This window comes from Neovison vison, chromosome 2 (assembly GCF_020171115.1).
Source record: "Neovison vison isolate M4711 chromosome 2, ASM_NN_V1, whole genome shotgun sequence".
NCBI classification, from domain to species: Eukaryota; Metazoa; Chordata; class Mammalia; order Carnivora; family Mustelidae; genus Neogale; species Neogale vison.
Window position 1 is genome coordinate 230,564,159 of NC_058092.1, and position 17,238 is coordinate 230,581,396.

At 47.1% G+C, this 17,238-nt stretch overlaps 1 protein-coding gene across 12 annotated transcripts in view; it reads right to left on the reverse strand.

The window, feature by feature from the left end:
- Nucleotides 1–6,631: 6,631 nt before the first annotated feature.
- FGFR2 (fibroblast growth factor receptor 2) overlaps nucleotides 6,632–17,238 on the reverse strand; it is a 103,322-nt gene continuing 92,715 nt past the window's right edge. For 11 of the 12 annotated variants that reach the window (XM_044240641.1, XM_044240640.1, XM_044240649.1 and 8 more), the window contains 5 exons: nucleotides 15,680–15,802; nucleotides 15,068–15,138; nucleotides 13,188–13,325; nucleotides 11,528–11,633; nucleotides 6,632–8,333 (listed from right to left, as the gene is read on the reverse strand). In XM_044240641.1, the coding sequence (XP_044096576.1) occupies nucleotides 8,169–8,333; nucleotides 11,528–11,633; nucleotides 13,188–13,325; nucleotides 15,068–15,138; nucleotides 15,680–15,802 (603 nt within the window). In that variant the 3' untranslated portion in view covers nucleotides 6,632–8,168. Of the gene's footprint in view, nucleotides 8,427–11,527; nucleotides 11,634–13,187; nucleotides 13,326–15,067; nucleotides 15,139–15,679; nucleotides 15,803–17,238 lie in introns of all 12 variants that reach the window. The other variant, XM_044240639.1, reaches the window with a different exon arrangement.

Sequence of the window (17,238 nt, forward strand, 5' to 3'; positions counted from 1 at the left end):
TATACGCACGGGTCGCGTTATGTAGACTTTTCCCCTAACTGCTTACATGAGGGAGCTGTGTGCTGCTGCTGTACGGGGCGAGTGGCCCCGTCAGGTCAAGCCTGGCCTTCGGAAATGTTTTGAGCTCCAGTTCTTGGGAAGCAAATAGAGGTCGTACCTGGTGGTGAGGGCAGGTGAACTAAAGCAGCCCCAATACCATCTGTCCAGCGATGGCCTTTGTGTTCAGAGTTTGGACAAGGAAGTGTGCCTCCCATCTCGTCCATGAAAATCCTACTGCACACAAGAACACCAGAGTGATGGAAAATAAAACCCGGCCAAAGAGATTAGGGGCCAACCTGACCCCTGAACTCAGTGTTCCCAGCCCCGCCGAGGAAGACAGTGTGATGGTACAGACGTGCCCCTTCCCCGGAAGAGAGCAGGTTTACTTCCTGCCAAACGAGCATCGTTCGAACCCGAACGTCCACCTCTCACCTTCACTGCTTCTGGAAGGGCCACACTATTATTTATTTAGCCTTGGGTTCGCAGATCTCTGTGGCAACCTTGTTTGGAAGAGCCCCAGGCACGTTGCTACACAGCGCTCCGAGCGAGAGACGGCGCCAGGAAGGCTCGTTCAGACACATCACGTCGGCCACTAACCGTCTCCAAAGGATCTTAAAACACCCTGCCTGGCCCAGGGGTGTTGCTCACGACTTTCATCCACACCCGCAGGCCTCTCTTCCAGGCGGACCCCTTCTCTAACGCATCACCCGTCATCAGGACCTCTGTCTCTGCTGGTGTCCTTGCCCACAAGCCACCTGCATGAAGCCTGGGCTCCAACTGGTGTGTCTAAACCAGGGCTCAGCAAACTTTTTCGTAAAGGGCAACAGATAGCAAATGTGCTCAGTCCGCTGGGCCATGCAGCTTCTGCAACTCTTCCGTCACGGTCACAGGGCTAAAGCGCAGAGCGCCACGCATCAGTGAATGTGCGCGGCCATGTGCCCATAAAACTTCCTGTATGGATGCTGAAATTGAAGTTTTATGCAATTTTCACACATCACAAGATACATGTTTTTTATTTTCTTTCAACCACTTAAAAATGTAAAAACTAGAGCTCGTTTGGCGAAGCATCTGACTCTTGGTTTTGGCTCAGGTCCTGATCTCATGGGTTGTGAGATCGAGCCCCACATTGGGCTCCCTGCTCAGTGGGGAGTCGGCTTGAGATTCTCTCTCCCCCTCTCTCTCTACCCCCCCCCAGCTCCTGCCCTCCGTCTAAAATAAATAAATCTTTAATAAATAAATAATGTAAAAAACCTTCCTTCCAGCTCACAAGCAGTACAAAAGCAGGTGGTTGGCCAGATCGGGTCTATGGGCCATCGTTTGTCCACTCTGATCTCCTCAAGAGTGGGAAGCTCTCTCATTGACCACACCAGCAACCCCAGTGATGTCACTGCCCATGCTGCCATTTAATGCTTTGACATTGCCTTTTTCTTTCACGCCTTCTGGCAGCTACTGGGTGATGGCCAGCAATAAACCAGGAACTTCTGCATTTTGGTTAAATCCAAATTGATTACAAAGCAACCAAAGGGATAGCTAGTTTCATGGGAGTAACAATGATGCTAAGAAGGAAAATACGTTCTCACTTCCTCTCCCACTGGGTGAGGGGATGCACAGATACACTTAGCCTTTTTTCCAGAAGAGGCAGCCGGTCAAGTCAAGTCAAATTATAACATAATTTGAAAGGGCAGTTCTCAGTCTGCATAAACTCTCGAGCCATCTTCTCCCATTTCAATTCTTGCAGTACTCACTACAGGAACGAGATAAGCCGGTAGTGGACCAGAACCCTTAATGAACTTCTCCATGGAACACAGTGTCTTTCAGCCTCTCCAGCCCTGTTGGGTAACTTACATTCATTTCACAATTTCCAAGGAGTCAGTGGGACAGCCCCCAAGCAATACACAACCTTAACCCGGGGAAAACACTGCATCAGGCTTTCTCTGATTTTTCCGTGTGATACTTCCTTTTGTCACAGAACCCGTTTGGATTTGCTTGTAACAACATCACACGCAGAGCTGGGAAGGAGCTTCCCTTGCAAAAACCCTCCCGAACTGCTCTGTTCTGGTCTGCCTTTTAGACCGTGGTACTTCAACCACTCAGCAGCTTGGTCCATACAGTTCAAACATGTTGAATTATCCCTTAAAGCACAGACAGGGCATTGCCTGGCAGTGTTCATAGAGCAAATTCTTATTTAAAAGGGAAACATAGGGTGCCTGGGTGGCTCAGTGGGTTAAAACCTCTGCCTTCGCTCAGGTCATGATCCCAGGGTCCTGGGATCGAGCCCCACATCTGGCTGTCTGCTCTGTGGGGAGTCTGCTTCCTCCTCTCTCTCTACCTGCCTCTCTGCCTGCTTGTGATCTCTGTCAAATAAATAAATAAATAAAATATTTAAAAAAAATAAAAGGGAAACATAACAGGTTGAATGTCAGAAGCATAATTTCATTTTAAAAATTTTTGATCATTTTCTTTTAAAACTTAAAGATTTTTGTTTACAAAAGTGGGGAGAAACAATCACCCTCATGAAATTCACAACTGTCTAGCAATTTCAGGAATCAGTTTCTTCAATAGGTATTATAAACATATACCCAGGTATGTTTTTCTTTCTGTCTTTAGGTCTATATCTATGTGTATGTTTACATCTGTATCTATTTTAAAAAATGATAGATATAAACAGCGGCTAAGGGACTCCTGGGGGGTTCAGTCAGTTAAGCATGCGACTCTTGGTTTCTGCTCAGTTCACGATCTCAGGGATGTGGGATTGAGCCCTGTGTCGGGCTCAGGGGGGAATCTGCTTGAGACTCTCTCTCTCCCTCTGCCCCTCCCTCTCTTTCTGATCAATAAAAATATCTTTAAAAAATAAATTACTGTTAGTATTTGAGGGCTATGTAGCAGGCACTGTGTTCAGCACTTCCCGGGTAAAAATCTCATTTAATTCAACAATCATCTGAGAAAGAGATCATTTGTCATCCACTTACAGAATAAGAATACATTTTCTCTTCTATTCTTAATTTACAAATCCATAAGCATTCTCTGTCCCTTTCCAAATCCATTGTGCTGTGGACTTTGACTTGAAAGGGAATCAGGCAAGGTTTTGTTGAGTGCCCTCAACTAGGGAATTAGAAGAAAGAAACTAAAAAGACACGGCCCAGAAGGAGGCAGTGTTCTGAGACATAGGAGGAAGGATCATGTACCTACATACGTATTTTAAGCCCAATTCTGCCACTCAGCTGCTACATACTCTAATTTGCTTTGCAAATTAGAAGAAATCCACAGCCTTGTATTTCCAAGTCTCTAGATAATGACAAGGTGGTCAACACTGATCGTTCTCGTAGCCACTGTCTTCTTTCTGTAGCACCTCCTGTGACCTCTGAGCCAGGACTTAAGAGGCAATTTTGAGTCCATCAAAACCCCCGGAACCCTGAGGGAGAAAGGACACAAGAGGGGCCCCTGTCCAGAATGTCACTTAAGCCGTGGAAGACTGCTGCAGTCCGTGCCCCGCCAAGTCATTTCAAGGCTTCCTGGGGATGAAATGTGAGAGAAGATAAACTTGGCTTTCATCTTTAAAAAAACATCAAAAAATAAATAACATCAAAACGCAGGCTGGATAAGGAGGGCTCCGATGTGCATGCATAAGTAATGGTGCATTAATCAGTCTCAGTGGATTGCTCAAGCTCACCAGACTCCCTAAAACTGGGGACACGGGACAGAGATATACTCAAGGATTCCAGCCAGAAAGCAGGTCTATTCCGTTGCATCACATGTCAGTGCTTCCTTCCTTTCTCAGCCAAGAGGAAATGATCAATTTCTCAGCCCCTCCACTCCAGGAGGCTCCACCGAAGCCCCTCAGCTATCCTGGCCATTATCTAACCGCAAAAGCCGGCCCATTGTTTGAAGTTAAGTATTTTGTTCTAGAAAACCCAGTAAGGCATTCTGCATCTTTGATTCATGATGGGGTTGGTATCTCTTCAGCTATTAAACTCTTAGGAAGACATTTCACATCCAGTAGGATGGCTATCATAAAAAAATACGGACAACAACAAATGTCCGCAAGGATATGTAGAAATTGCAACCTACAGTGCTAGTGAAAATATACACCAGGGCAACCACTTTGGAAACCATGTGGCAGTTCCTTGAAAGGCTAAACACAGTTACCATACGTCCCAGCAATTCCCCCGCCAGGCCTGCACCCAAGAGAAAGGATCTCCCTCTTCCTCTGCCCCCATGTCCCCACCTCGTGCTCTCACTCTCTCTCAAGTAAACAAGTAAGATCTTTTTTAAAAAAGAGGAATCAAGTACTGAGAAATACTATTAAATGGGTGAATCTCAAAGACATTATGCTAAGTGAAAGCATGGCCAAACACAGAAGACCACGTACAGCATCATTCCGTTTCTAGAAAATGGCTAGAATGGGCAAATCCATAGACAGGAAGCAGATCTGTGGTTCTCAGGGCTTGAGGGGAAAAGGAAAATGGGAAGTGATTGCTAATTGGTACAGGGCTTCCTTTTGGAGTTATGAAAATGTTCTGGAATTACATGGTGGCAATGGTTGCATAACCTTGTGAATATACTTAAAAAAAAATCACAAGTGTCCAAAAAAAAATTCTTAGAACACTATTTATTAAGGATGCTACGCCAGAGCTGAGCTAAGGTCCTACTCATAGACCTCCCAGACCACAAGGCTGAGGAGAACTCGTTTTGCAGCTGAGGAAGGGACAGTCCAGACAGAATCCGTGACTTGTCCAATGTTAAGAAATGAACCAATCCAAATCTGTCTCAACCCACAGTCCTCTCTTGTATAAGGCTGCAGCCTTCTTTAGACCATCTCCAGCCATGTGACCCTCCGGGAACCTCCAGGTCCTGATCTAGAAGAGCGGAGACCTCTGTTCTCTGCCCTTCTGGAGCCTCAACTGTCCAGTACAAGCTAGCGGACCTGCTTCCTGTTTCCAGATGGGCGGCTGGGTCCTCATTCCGTGGCCATTCAGGTCTGCCAGGTGTTTGACTGTAACTGCATGTTTTACTTCTCTGTATGTGCGATCAAAGACCTTTCCCCAAGATCCAGTGAAGGGACGCTTCCTGAGGGAAAGAGGCATTGAGAGGCTGAGCAGTGGAGAAGAGTACCCAGTCCCAAAGGAATCCATAGAACTCTCTGGAAGGCCCCACTTCTCTGCCCTGCTCCTCTGTCCTCCCTAGCCCGCCCGAGCCCATCACCAGCCTCTGTTAGCCTCTCGACTACCCCTTTCTAGCTGGAGACAGAGCAGGCCCTACCCATTTCTCAGCGAGATGCCGGACACTTTTGGTTCTTTGTAAATGAACTCACTCCCATTACGTTGCCAATCACACCGTGGTCTAACTAGTTTCCTTAGGTCTGGTGATGGGAGAACGGGAAAGCCAAAAGCTCCAGGATCCTACCACACCCTACTTCCATCTATTTACGTGGGGGCAGGGCTCAAAAAAAAAAAAGTATTTCTCATTCTTTTCATGCATCCTGCTGACTTCTTCCCCTGGATGTAAAGTCTTCCAAAGTAATCCAAAAGATCCAAGTGGCCAACAGCCAGTACAGGGCTCTAGTCTACACGGTCTCCTAGAAAGCCATAAACTACCCCTTCAGTCTCCAAAGCATAAAATGCGCACCAGTGGTCTTCCCAAAGTTGGCGCACAGAGGCAGGGCCTGGCTTCAAACACGGCACCGGCACCAAGTTCTCCCACCAGGGAAGATGTCCAGTGTGCCGCAGAATCAGCATTCTGCTTGTCAAAGCCGCTTTCAATTATTTCTAAAGTCACATTCTGGGCTCACATAACTGGGCTCCACCGATAATAGATGGTGGGTAAAAAGCAGATCGACACAGAACCCCAGGACAGTGGGCCAGCCTCCAGATGACTGGCCAGACCCTCGGTCCACTACCACCGGCCTCAAACCCAGTGAACAGCCTTAACACGGCCCTTTCTCAACCATACGGTTCTGAGAGCAGGGCTGAAGTCTGCATGAATCTGGGCTATTTCTGTCTCCCTTTCCCAACAAGGAGGCTGGCAAGCAGACATAATGGGACCTTGAATCATAAATTCACCTTGTTAGCAGGCAAAACACCATTTCCCTCTTCAGAGTCGTGGTGGCCTGGAAATAGGTCAAAGTATTTTAACATTTGTTCAAGCTCTCTTGAAAGGTTGAAGCCAGTTCTGCTCCCTGTACATCAGGAGGAAGCCAGCCTAGGAGGCTTCAAGGATCCCTCCCCAGGATCCAGATCGTCTGAACCTCTCCTCTCATAGCACCTGCCACGAGCAGGACACCTCCCCATTTGCAAAGCTTCGCCTGCACCATTCCTTGTTTGCTTTTCTAGAAGTTAAAGCCCAGAAAGATACGATGACACCTTCGGGGCCTTAGGAAGCAACTGAGCCAGAGCTTAAACCAACTCCCCTGATTTTCACCCAATGCACCTGTCCCAGGTACCGCTGGTCCTGGCCAGTCCCTGTCACAAGTCACCGGTTCGTAGCCAACCACGAACCTTCCCAGCTGTGCCTTTCATGCGATCACACCAAACAGCACTGAGTCAACACCTCCGAGCATAGGAAACCATTTGGTGAGACACGAGTCTTAAAAAAATAAGTTGCGTGACATTTATTTTGTCTTGTTAACATTAATATCTGTAGAAACATTTTTATTGTCAGTATAAAAATTAACAGGTTTTATTAAATACTTTCTCCAATTTTGTAACAAGTAGAATCAGTGTAATCTGCACTCATGTTGCATGGCTATAGCAAAGTGAGTAGGTGTTTGTTTCCAAAGCAAAACACGATACTTTCATATAGAACGCACAACACGGCAACATTGTGTCTGACGTTGGTATGAGGCCTGATCTTTTGGTGAGGTCCTGCCAGATTTAGACAGAAGCAATCCCTTAAAAAGATGGAAGTATCTCCAAAACTATCAGCAGAACAACTCAGTGTTTCAATTTCAACGATGGGACGTGAAGATTCTAAAAGGCTTGTCTAACACCAGGGAATCTGGAAGCCATTATCAAAATCCACTGAAGAGAATACAGGCTAATCTGATTAACGTGCAACTCAGGGCAGAAGGCCAGCTGCCGCACAGGAGTACAGTCGTCAACTAAGGTCCATCCTCGAGGAATGGATTAAGGCATCTTTTTAAGAGAACGTTGGTACCATTTGTCTTGGGAAGTGTAGTTGAATGTTCCAGGGGCCCAATGACAGAGCTGCACAGCAAACAAAAATACTCTCCTCCTAATGGGTTTGTTTCCTATCGGCGTTTTGGTGGTGTAAGAACAATCATTTAACAGCAGAGTTTAAACAGATAAATCAAAACTTCACCTTCCCCAAATTAGTCATCCTCTGCAAATATTTCTCTTTTCAAAGAATCTGATAACTAGTTAAGTCCAAGCCATAGATCCACTAGTCCGATGTGCTGCCTGCATAGAAATGCCACTTAAATTACCAAACAACAAAACAAAACAAAACACAAAACTATAAATGATTAATTGTTTTGTATATTACCAATTCATTAATAAATTAATGTTATACCATTTTCCCTGAAAGCAAAAGTATTCTTCCACCTCTGCTCGGTGAAAATTAAGAAATTCTGTGTAAGAACAGCATTTAGCAAAGAGCTATTAAAAAAAGAGAGACCAATTTTCTAGGTGCATTGGGACATCCATTTAAAATCAATACAAAAAATAATTCCTTGTAAATATATAATATATATTTATACATAATTTGAATATATTTACATACTTCCAGCACCTATATACTGCCATTGTGCTCTGTAAGTGTGTGCTGACATATATTTTCTCCAATTATTACAAAATTCACAAGGAAGGCAGAACGTGAGTCTGCCTTGAGTTCGGAGGGCCCACAGCCAGGACCGACAGGGGGTCACGGGCATGTGGCGGCGCACGGCAGTCCACAGCCCCAGAAACATTCTTCTTCTCCTGCTGAAGATTACAAGTTTCCAACTGTATAAATTCTTTACACGTGTGCCGATTACTTTTCCAATTATTTACTCCTCTGATCCATATATACAAGCGGAGCCAAGGGGCTCCTGGAGGCATGGCCTCCCTGCTCAGTGTGGCTAGGCTCCTGGCGCCGTCCCGCGTGGGGACAGAAGGACAGAAGGACAAGCTCATTCATGTTTTAACACTGCCGTTTACGTGTGGATACTGAGGAAGGCAGGGCTCGTAAGGCATGGGGTCCGGAGAGAAAACAGAATCATCTCCCGAAGAACAAGAACTCCTTGTGTCAGGGTAACTAGGTGAATACTGTTCGAGAGGCTGACTGAGGTCCAAGTACTCCTGAAAGAAGGGAAGAGAAGACGTTTTATTTCATCTCGGGTCAGGATAACAAGGTGAATACGGTTCGAGAGGCTGACTGAGGTCCAAGTATTCCTGAAAGAAGGGAAGAGAAGACTTTTATTTCAAATGCAGGCTCTTGAGATGCTCTACCGGAGCAGAGACGGGACGGGGCACCCCTGGAGGATTCAGGGACCCAGTCCCCCCTCCCGCCCGCTCCCACAAAGACCTCCTCGAGACCCCTCCCCCACTTGATTGACCCGAGGCTGCCTTGAACTCTTCTCTTACAATCCAGCATCAAGAAACGAGTGGCAAGGAGGGAATGGGAAAATTCTGGGCCCTCCAGTCCACTCGCACAGATCCCAACAAGTGGCTTGCTACGTGCCTCGTCGAGAGAGAGAGCGAGAGAGCACACAGTTGAAATCTGAGGCCCCACAAAAAATGAAAAACAAAAAAACAAAAAACGCAATGTGTTATGGTTTCCGGGGACCCCTTAAAATAGTGGAGACTGTGAATATTTATTTTAGGAATTACGCTTTACTATTGCAGTTTCTAGGATAATTTAGGGGGACTCGGTCTCCATTCAGCGAGTAATTTCACAGATGGAATTCATTACTCTCAGAAGCTCTCTGAGTTTGAAAACGTAAACAGGTTCAGAAAAGGCTCGGATGTACTCGTGTATGTTAAATCCATAATGGACTGTTAAAGAAAAGTTTGAAATTCAAAAGGGGCTCTTCTGCTCCCTCCAGCCTCTGCTGGGGTTGCTGAGGAGAGAACCCACTGGATGACCCAGGATAACATTTCCTCCAACTTATGGCAGGGGGAGAGCCCACTGTCAGGTCTTGTATGGTCTGAGAGCTAAAAACATGTTTTGAAACATGAGCTAAAATGTTCTTAACATTTTTCAAAGGTTGGAGGGGGGGGGGAAATCCAAGGAAGAATGATATCTCATGGCATTAAAATGACATCAAAGGACATAAAATCCATATAGAATTTAAATGCTAGGGTCCATCAAGTTTTACTCCAAACACAGACACGCTCACTGACGTGTTGTCCGTAACTGCTTTCTCGCCTTGACGGCTGAACTGAACAGTGGGCTCACAGAGATAAAGAAACGTTCACTATCTGGCCCTTTACTGAACAGATTCGCAGACCCTTGCTCAAAAACTATGGAAAGATTTCTAAACTGAGGAACTTCTGGGTTTTGCTGCCTCCACTGGGCTCACACGCTGGGGTGGTTCTGCTCCCACACCCTGAAGCCAGTCACATTCCAGGATGTGTGGTTTTGCTGAGAGGGGAGGCAGAAAGCGCAGACCACAGCACAACCGGCCCTGGTGTTATCAGAGAAGAAGCCGCAGAATGTTGGCGACTCTACATTTTAAAAGACCCTTCCTCCCCCCGCCGCAAAAAAATACCCCACTATAATTCATCACCAGGGCTGGCAAGGGAAAGAGTCCCATCCCAGAATGGGGAATGTGTCAGTTCCAACAACATCAGCATTAACCGCACAACTGGAAACAAACACGCCCACCACATCAAAAGAGAACTTTTTGCTTACAATGATAAAAATGAAATTTTGTCCTAAATGGAACCATTTTTCTCAAGCATATGGTAATGATTTTCAGAAGGAAAGAAACTTCGATTTTTATACCCGTTAGACAATATGGCATTCTGCTTTTTTATTTTAGGATGCTAGGTGTAAATTTCAGTATGAATGGGCCCACTTTAAATATAAATATTTAAATACAGAGCATCGCGCCTGGACTTAGGACCAGTGCTTTCCCAGTTTCTAAATGTAGCCATAAATGTTCAGATCTGATAGAGGACAGAGAGGGGTATCAGTGGATTCCAAGTCTAGGGTTAAAGGAACTTACACTAGAAACAACAATTTTGGCAGGAGAAGAAAGTTGCTTTTTTTCCCCTTGAACTGTTCCTTTCCTTTCAACTTCTGAAGGTCAGCTGTATTCATTTAAATGCAATCTCCCCTTTTATCAGCTACAGTTAGACGCACAAGATAATGTTGCTGGCTTAAGGCTTCACATCACAACATGTGATTTTTAAAAAATCATTCTAAAACTAGTAAATGTATTCAAAAACACATTAAGTGTATATTTTTATTCAAACAATTTTAACCTCTTTTTGTTGTCAAGAGAAATGGGTTTTGGGACTTATTCCTGTTTGAAGGAAGACTGTTTGCTGTATCCTCATTAAATATCACAAATTGATTCATTAACCATTTTTTCGTGGGATTCTTCTGACCTTGGTGGGTGTATCATCTTCCCTGCTCAGATCAGACACTCTCCACAACCCTAGAGACCACTCTGTCCGCATGCTGAGCACTACCGTGACTGGATTCTGACAGTCAGGGACAGACGAGTGTTTCCTTCCTTGGTAGAGATTATAAATATTTTCCAGAAAAATATTTTAACAAAAGGGTACAAGTTTTCACTTAAAAATCATAAATCCCAGGGGCACCTGGCTGGCTGAGTCAGTTAAGCATCTGACTCTTGATTTTGGCTCAGTCCAGGATCTCAGGGTCATGAGATGGGAGCCCCACGTCAGGCTCTGGGCTTGGCAGGGAGTCTGCCGGAGATTCTCTCTCTCCCTCTTCCTCTGCCCCTCCCCCGTTCACTCTCTCGCTCTTTCTCAAATAAATAAATCTTTAAAAAAAATCACAAGCCCCTCATTATATGAAACTGTGTATACATTCACATGCACACGGATGGAGACCAGATGCCCCACGCCACTACCAGACGGCTATGGCGGACTGCGCCGTGCGCTGGAAGCTAGAATGGCAGGACTTCACTGCTTCCGGTGGCAACCACCAGTAACAGGTCAGCAGCTCCTACGTTCATTTCTAGGGCACAGAAACCCAAGCTCCTGACACACAAACCCAAATGCTGCTGTTGGACACTTCTTTCGTCTCCTCACTGTCCAGCCTACCACAGCCTGGACCCACCACCCGAAGGCCGCAGAGAGCGGCAGCCTCAACTAGGGCCCTCGGTCTGGTTTCTTGAGTCAGAACTCTCAAATCACAGTCCTGAGAGAAACCAGGATTTAGGAAACACATTTTAACTCTGTCTGACCCCTGTGGGAAAACAATCACCTATACCACAGACTCCGACGGGGGAGGTCGTGTTGGAAAAGCCCCACGGGTCTCCCAAGAAGGACCCCAGGCTCCCAGAACGGGTTCTTACCTCGTTGGTTGTGAGAGTGAGAATCCGATCCAAGTCTTCTACCAACTGTTTGAACGTCGGCCTCTGGGAGGGCACCGCATGCCAACAGTCCCTCATCATCATGTACCTGGGAAACGGATTTCCTGGTGAATTAACTCTGTTAAGGACAAGGTGCATGGCTACCAGCCAGGGTTAACCGTCGCTGGGGCGATGCATCCTGAACTATGAAGATCTATCAGAAATTTCCACATTAGAAAGCAGTTACTTGCTTTCCAAAAAAATTCACTGCTTAATTTGTCTTAAAAGGCGCTTTCAGCTACAAACACATCACTTTACCCCCCAAATGTTTTAGGATAGTGTCTATGCCCTCAGGAGAGACTTTTCTCTACATCTTTGGGGCAGACTTGTGCGTTCCTGTGACAGTGACACAGCACGGTGGTTATCGCACCTTTCGGGCACTTTCAGACGCTGCGGGGAAAAGCCTTCTAGGACCCAAGGGCTCTCCAGTCTCTTCCCGGCACAGCCCACCCCCTGCCCCCCAGCCCCTGCTCCAGACCAAAGCTGCTACACATTCTTCTCCCGGACACTTCAGGTTTTATTTTAATGATTACAGAGGACAAAGGTTCCTCAGTTTAAAAAAAATGAAGTTTGAAAACCACAACTTGAACGTAAGGTTTTCATGAATTAAGCGGCCGTCCCAGGGCTGCACATTAACTTCCTGATTAACTCTTGGACAGGCCTAGGGTCCCAGGCCTTATCTTGATCATGGGTTTCGACAGACCCTCTATATTAGAAAAAGCAAAGGAATGACAGGCAGCACAATAAATACCTTTATATAATATACTATAAAAATGTGGCCATTCATCAGATGTCCACTGTACAGTGAAAAGCACTCATGGGATTACGGATATAAAATCCCCATGAAACGATACACAATAGACCACAGTCTCCGGGACAATCACTCTTCTTAGTTAATCCTAGGGGGGTTGGGAAGAGAGACTCCCTTTCAAAGCACTGATTCTACTGCACAAGACGCATGTCACAAACACAACGTAATTCCACTTGAAGTGTGGGCCAGGCTTTTCTCGAAACCAGCTCATGGTTTTATAGTCAGATCTGGGACTCCAAGGATGGCACCTGGACACATTCTTAATTCTCTGTGCTAGACTATGGGTAGAACAGAGGTAACCAGACACCGGTGTGCTCTGAAGAAATGTGGTCAACTTCAATCCATAAGAGCCATTCTCAGCGGTCGCCCACGCCACTGGCTGCACTGGGGACAGACTGTGCTTTCTAGCTGTGCTTTCTAGCCTGTGTATGAGAGAAGGCCAGTTCCATCTCCCTGACCCTCTACGAAGAGACAAGAGCAAAGCACGGCCCAGTGGCCCAGGATGACCACTGAGGCTCGCTAAGAAAGTCAGACGCCCTCAGCCGGGAAGCCCAATGCCCTGACTTAGACCTCACTCCATACACCTCGGAAGGACGTTTTCTCTTTTGGACAGTTAGGGCCATCGGTGTAGCCATCCTCCCCAGTCCTGGGATTAAGCCCAGAAAGCTTCAGCAAGGATTCTTCCTAGGGCCTGTATGGAAAACCAGGGGCCCTAGGAAACCCGAAATAAGTTGGGAGAGAGTTAATGGCATCGCGCGTCCGCTCCGTGTCAGGAGAGAACAGGGTCCTTACAAGTCGCTGGTGCAGTTTGCCGGCTTATCCATCCTGTGTCCGTCCTTCAGCAGCTTAAAAAGTTCCTCCACCGGGATCCCTGGGTAGGGGGAGCCCCCCAACGTGAAGATCTCCCACATTAACACCCCGAAGGACCAACTGCAAGGAAGAGAGAAAACAGTGTTACCGACCCATCTGAATCCCCAAAACCCAAACGTACCCAGTGAGTAACGTCAACCCCCATTCACTTCTCCTGTTCAAAGACAAATGGCCTGAACCTTCCTCCAGTTCATCCCACGGGCCCCTCCCTGCCCCGAAGAAGCACCTTTCCCAAATGAGGACAGGAGGGATGTTCCCTTGGAATTTTCCATCAACAGACAACAGAGTAGGGGTGGAAAACCATCCCTCCATTTTTCTGGGTTTTGTTAGTGGAGATCTGGGGTGGTTGCTTTTTTATTCTGACATTCTTAAATGCAGCGTTAGCCATGGGAGGATCTCAGCTCCTAAGCTGCAAAATTCTTCATGCTCTCATCCAGCTTTTCCATCAGCCTCTGCGCCTGACACCCACCCCCCCTGGGGAGATGGGACCCACCAGTAGGGACCAGAAGGGGCTGCTGACCGAAAAAGGCCAGCAAGCCCATCCTGCGAGGTAAACAGCTGCCTGCTGTGGCAGCTGGAGCATCTGAGAGCACAAAGGTTTCACCACTAAGGTCAGGAAGGGAGCGGGCACCGGGCTGGGGTGACAATGAAGGAATCCCAGAGCCCAAAGGGTTTCCTACAACAGAAACTGAAAGCAGCTCACAGGGCACCTTGGGTACCTGACCTCGTGGAGGCCCAGTTGACCTTACTGAGCCTCATTCAGGATGCTCGCCATTCCTGGGATCATCAAGCCAAGACTCCTGCATTTACCTACATCCCTGAGGCTCAAAACACACACCCTTCCTGGCTCCCTTCAGGTTTGGGGTGAGCAATGAAACTCTCCCCCTAGAGCAAAAGTGGGAGCAAAATGCAGGCAGCTGACTCCCTACAAAAACGGGTTTCAGAATGCCTTTCTTCTAGGACTGCTAAAGGGGACCAGCAGCAACACTAGGCCTACCCCAGGGAGCCTCTTGGTCCCGTAAATAAAAATAGCTCAACTGATTTTTTTTTTTTAACTTTTTATTTTGGGCTAATTATAGACTCGCAGGAACTTGGAAAAAACAGTACAGAGAGATGCTCTGTACCTTCCCCCTGGTTTCCCACCAGGATAACTTCTTCCAACCTAATTTCCAAACCTGAAATTCTGAAATATCAGTTGAAGCCTGACCCTGATGGTATTTTTAAGTGTATCATAATGGAAATGTTATACAGTTTTCACTCTATTTCTCTAATCTCATCAAGGATGGCAGGACGAGGTCAGATTTTTTCCGAGGACAAACAGAACAAGTGGGCCCCGTGGAAATCACCCGCCCCACTTGGCTTCTCCCTACAAGGACGAGCCCAGGATGCAGGGTCGGTGGGGGAGTAGGACACGCCAGCCTCAGTAAAAAAAAGTTTCAGAATTCCTTCTTTCAGGGAGCAAAGAACACGCTGTTGGCCTGGCAAATGACACAGCAGCTCTGTAGTCGTAGATCCGTGAGTAAGTTGGGGGGAGGGGGGAGCACTTCCGCCCTGGCGGGAGGAGGTTCAAAGTTACACCCCCACCCCCCCCACCGCCCGGAGCCTGTGCACTTTGAAGCTGGGCAGATTAGCAACAGCGCACTGGTGACCAGCCTACCAGAAAATCCGCCCTTTCTGAGGCCGGCTCCTGCACCTTCCATCGATGTGTGAAATACGGCAGGCGCCGAAGAATGAAGAAGGGTGAATACAGTATTTTTGCAACCCAACCTGGTGAAGAAGCTGGAGAGAAGGGAGTTACTTACACGTCACTCTGGTGGGTGTACACGCGGTCAAAAAGGGCTTCTGGGGCCATCCACTTGACTGGAAGTCGCCCCTGCGGGTGTGGGTAAAAAAAAAAAGGTAAAAACCGCTAGATTACAACCAGTTTACTTTTGCTCGCTCAGCAGGCTGTGTCCTATCTGAGAGCTGACACTGATTGTCACTGGTGCGTTCCCAGAGCAGAAATCGGTCCCAGCAGGGCCTGTGTGTGACATGCAAACTGCACAGATCTGGGCACATGAGTAAAATGCCATTTCTTTGGACTCTCACGATGCTTGATCTCCCTCACACAGAGACACACCCTGACCACCTCCTGGGCAAAAATCAATCCAGAAACTCCCAAGCTCTAGTTTTGGCTGGAGAAGTTCTTGACAAAGAGCCTGATGATGGTTCTGTGGACAAGGCTGTTTCACATTTACTCCAAGTATCTTAAAGGCAGCTGAAATGTGCTTATTGAGAAGTTTGTCAAGAGCGTGGCCCAGGAACAGGGATAAAGGGCAGAGGAATGAAGGCCTATTATCTCTCATCTGGAACATTCCGTGCCACCACCAGCCCCCTCCCTTCCACCACAGAACCACCGTAGACTTACGACTTACGTTTGTAGTCTTTTTGTAATAGTCTATATTGTTGATATCTCTGGCCAGTCCAAAGTCTGCTATTTTCATGACATTGTTTTCTGTTACCAAAACATTTCTGGCTGCTAAATCCCGATGAATACACTGAAATCAAGAAAGCACTCGTTTCAAACTATTTCAAGGATAAAGAGAAATCATTCTCACTTCTTACAATGCAGACAGAAAAATACATCTTGGGTCAAAAAATGGTATTTCTTTTCTACTTAAAGGTAACTTAAAAAACCAAGGCCCCAATAATTTCAAAGAGCAAAGATACACCAAGCTGCCGATTCTCTTTTACTTGCAAAGGACCAACAACACTGCCGTCCTTCCCAGGAGATCTGTACTAGATTATTCTAAAAACCTTTTCTCTCTACACTTATTCTCCCACAGCCTTTACAGCCAGACGTTCAGAAGAGCTGTTTAAATTCCAATACCACATCGTCTTTACCTCCTGGTAGGTCTGCAAACACTCTCTTTCCATCCCTGCTCCTCCCAAAAGTTTACGGGGAACCTCCATTCAGACCCAAGTGAGCTCTTCGAACCTCCTTCTGCAGCTCTGGACGCTGCTGCTTCGCGCTCCTTTTAAAAAACAGTTCCCACCCCCTACCTTGAGTTCTATCCCATCCCTTCTCTTGGTTCACCCTCTCCCAGTCTAGCTCCTCTCTTCCCCTGTCCCTTAAAATGGAAGAAATAGCCCATTAATTTTGTATACTTCTACATATCCCCAGGGCTTCTAGTCTTAGATACACACAAAAGATCTGCAAATTCCTACCTCTCTCCTAACCTTTCTCCTGGGACCCTAACTGTCGTCTTCCACAGGCTACGGGACATTTCCACTGTGACATCCTGTCAGCACCTCAAATTCAAGGCCTCTGCTCCCCTCATTCTCTCATCTTGGGTCTCTCTCAGTCTAAGAGGTACACACCAGAGTTCTCCGCACACCCCTCCCCCGCTCAGCAGACGCGGACTCCCACAGGCCTCTGCAGTCTGTCCACCCCGCTCTGTCCCCACTTCTAGCCACCCTTAGCCCAGGACATCACCACTGCCCACCCCCAGCCCCACGGAGAGCCACACTGCCGGCCTGACGGACTGGTCTCCACGCTTCCAGACCCAGCCTGGCCGCCCCTGCTATGCTCGCCACAAGCTGTGGTTCTCAAAGAACCGACCACGTCCTTTTCAGGCTTGTATCATGACCCAAGCCTGTCTGTCCACGTCCAGGCCTGGAGGACACCGGCCCACACAAAGGGCCCCACCTAGGTCTGCGAAACACCTGGGGGGGGGCGCTGGGGAGAGGGGGGCAAGAATGCAGACACGCTCCCTACAGGGCAGCTAATTCATAGTTCTGATACCTATTCTTTGGTCTCAGAAAGGTCTGGTCATGATAACTCCCATTTCTCCTTTCTGCAAGTGACAGGCTTTTGTAAAGCGTTACACTTCAGTATCACAAAACTTCACCATGGCGCACGGTAAGGAGACTCCCCCATCACCATCCCCTATTTTTGGAAAAGGCGAAGTCTAAGGAAGTGAACAAAAAGTTC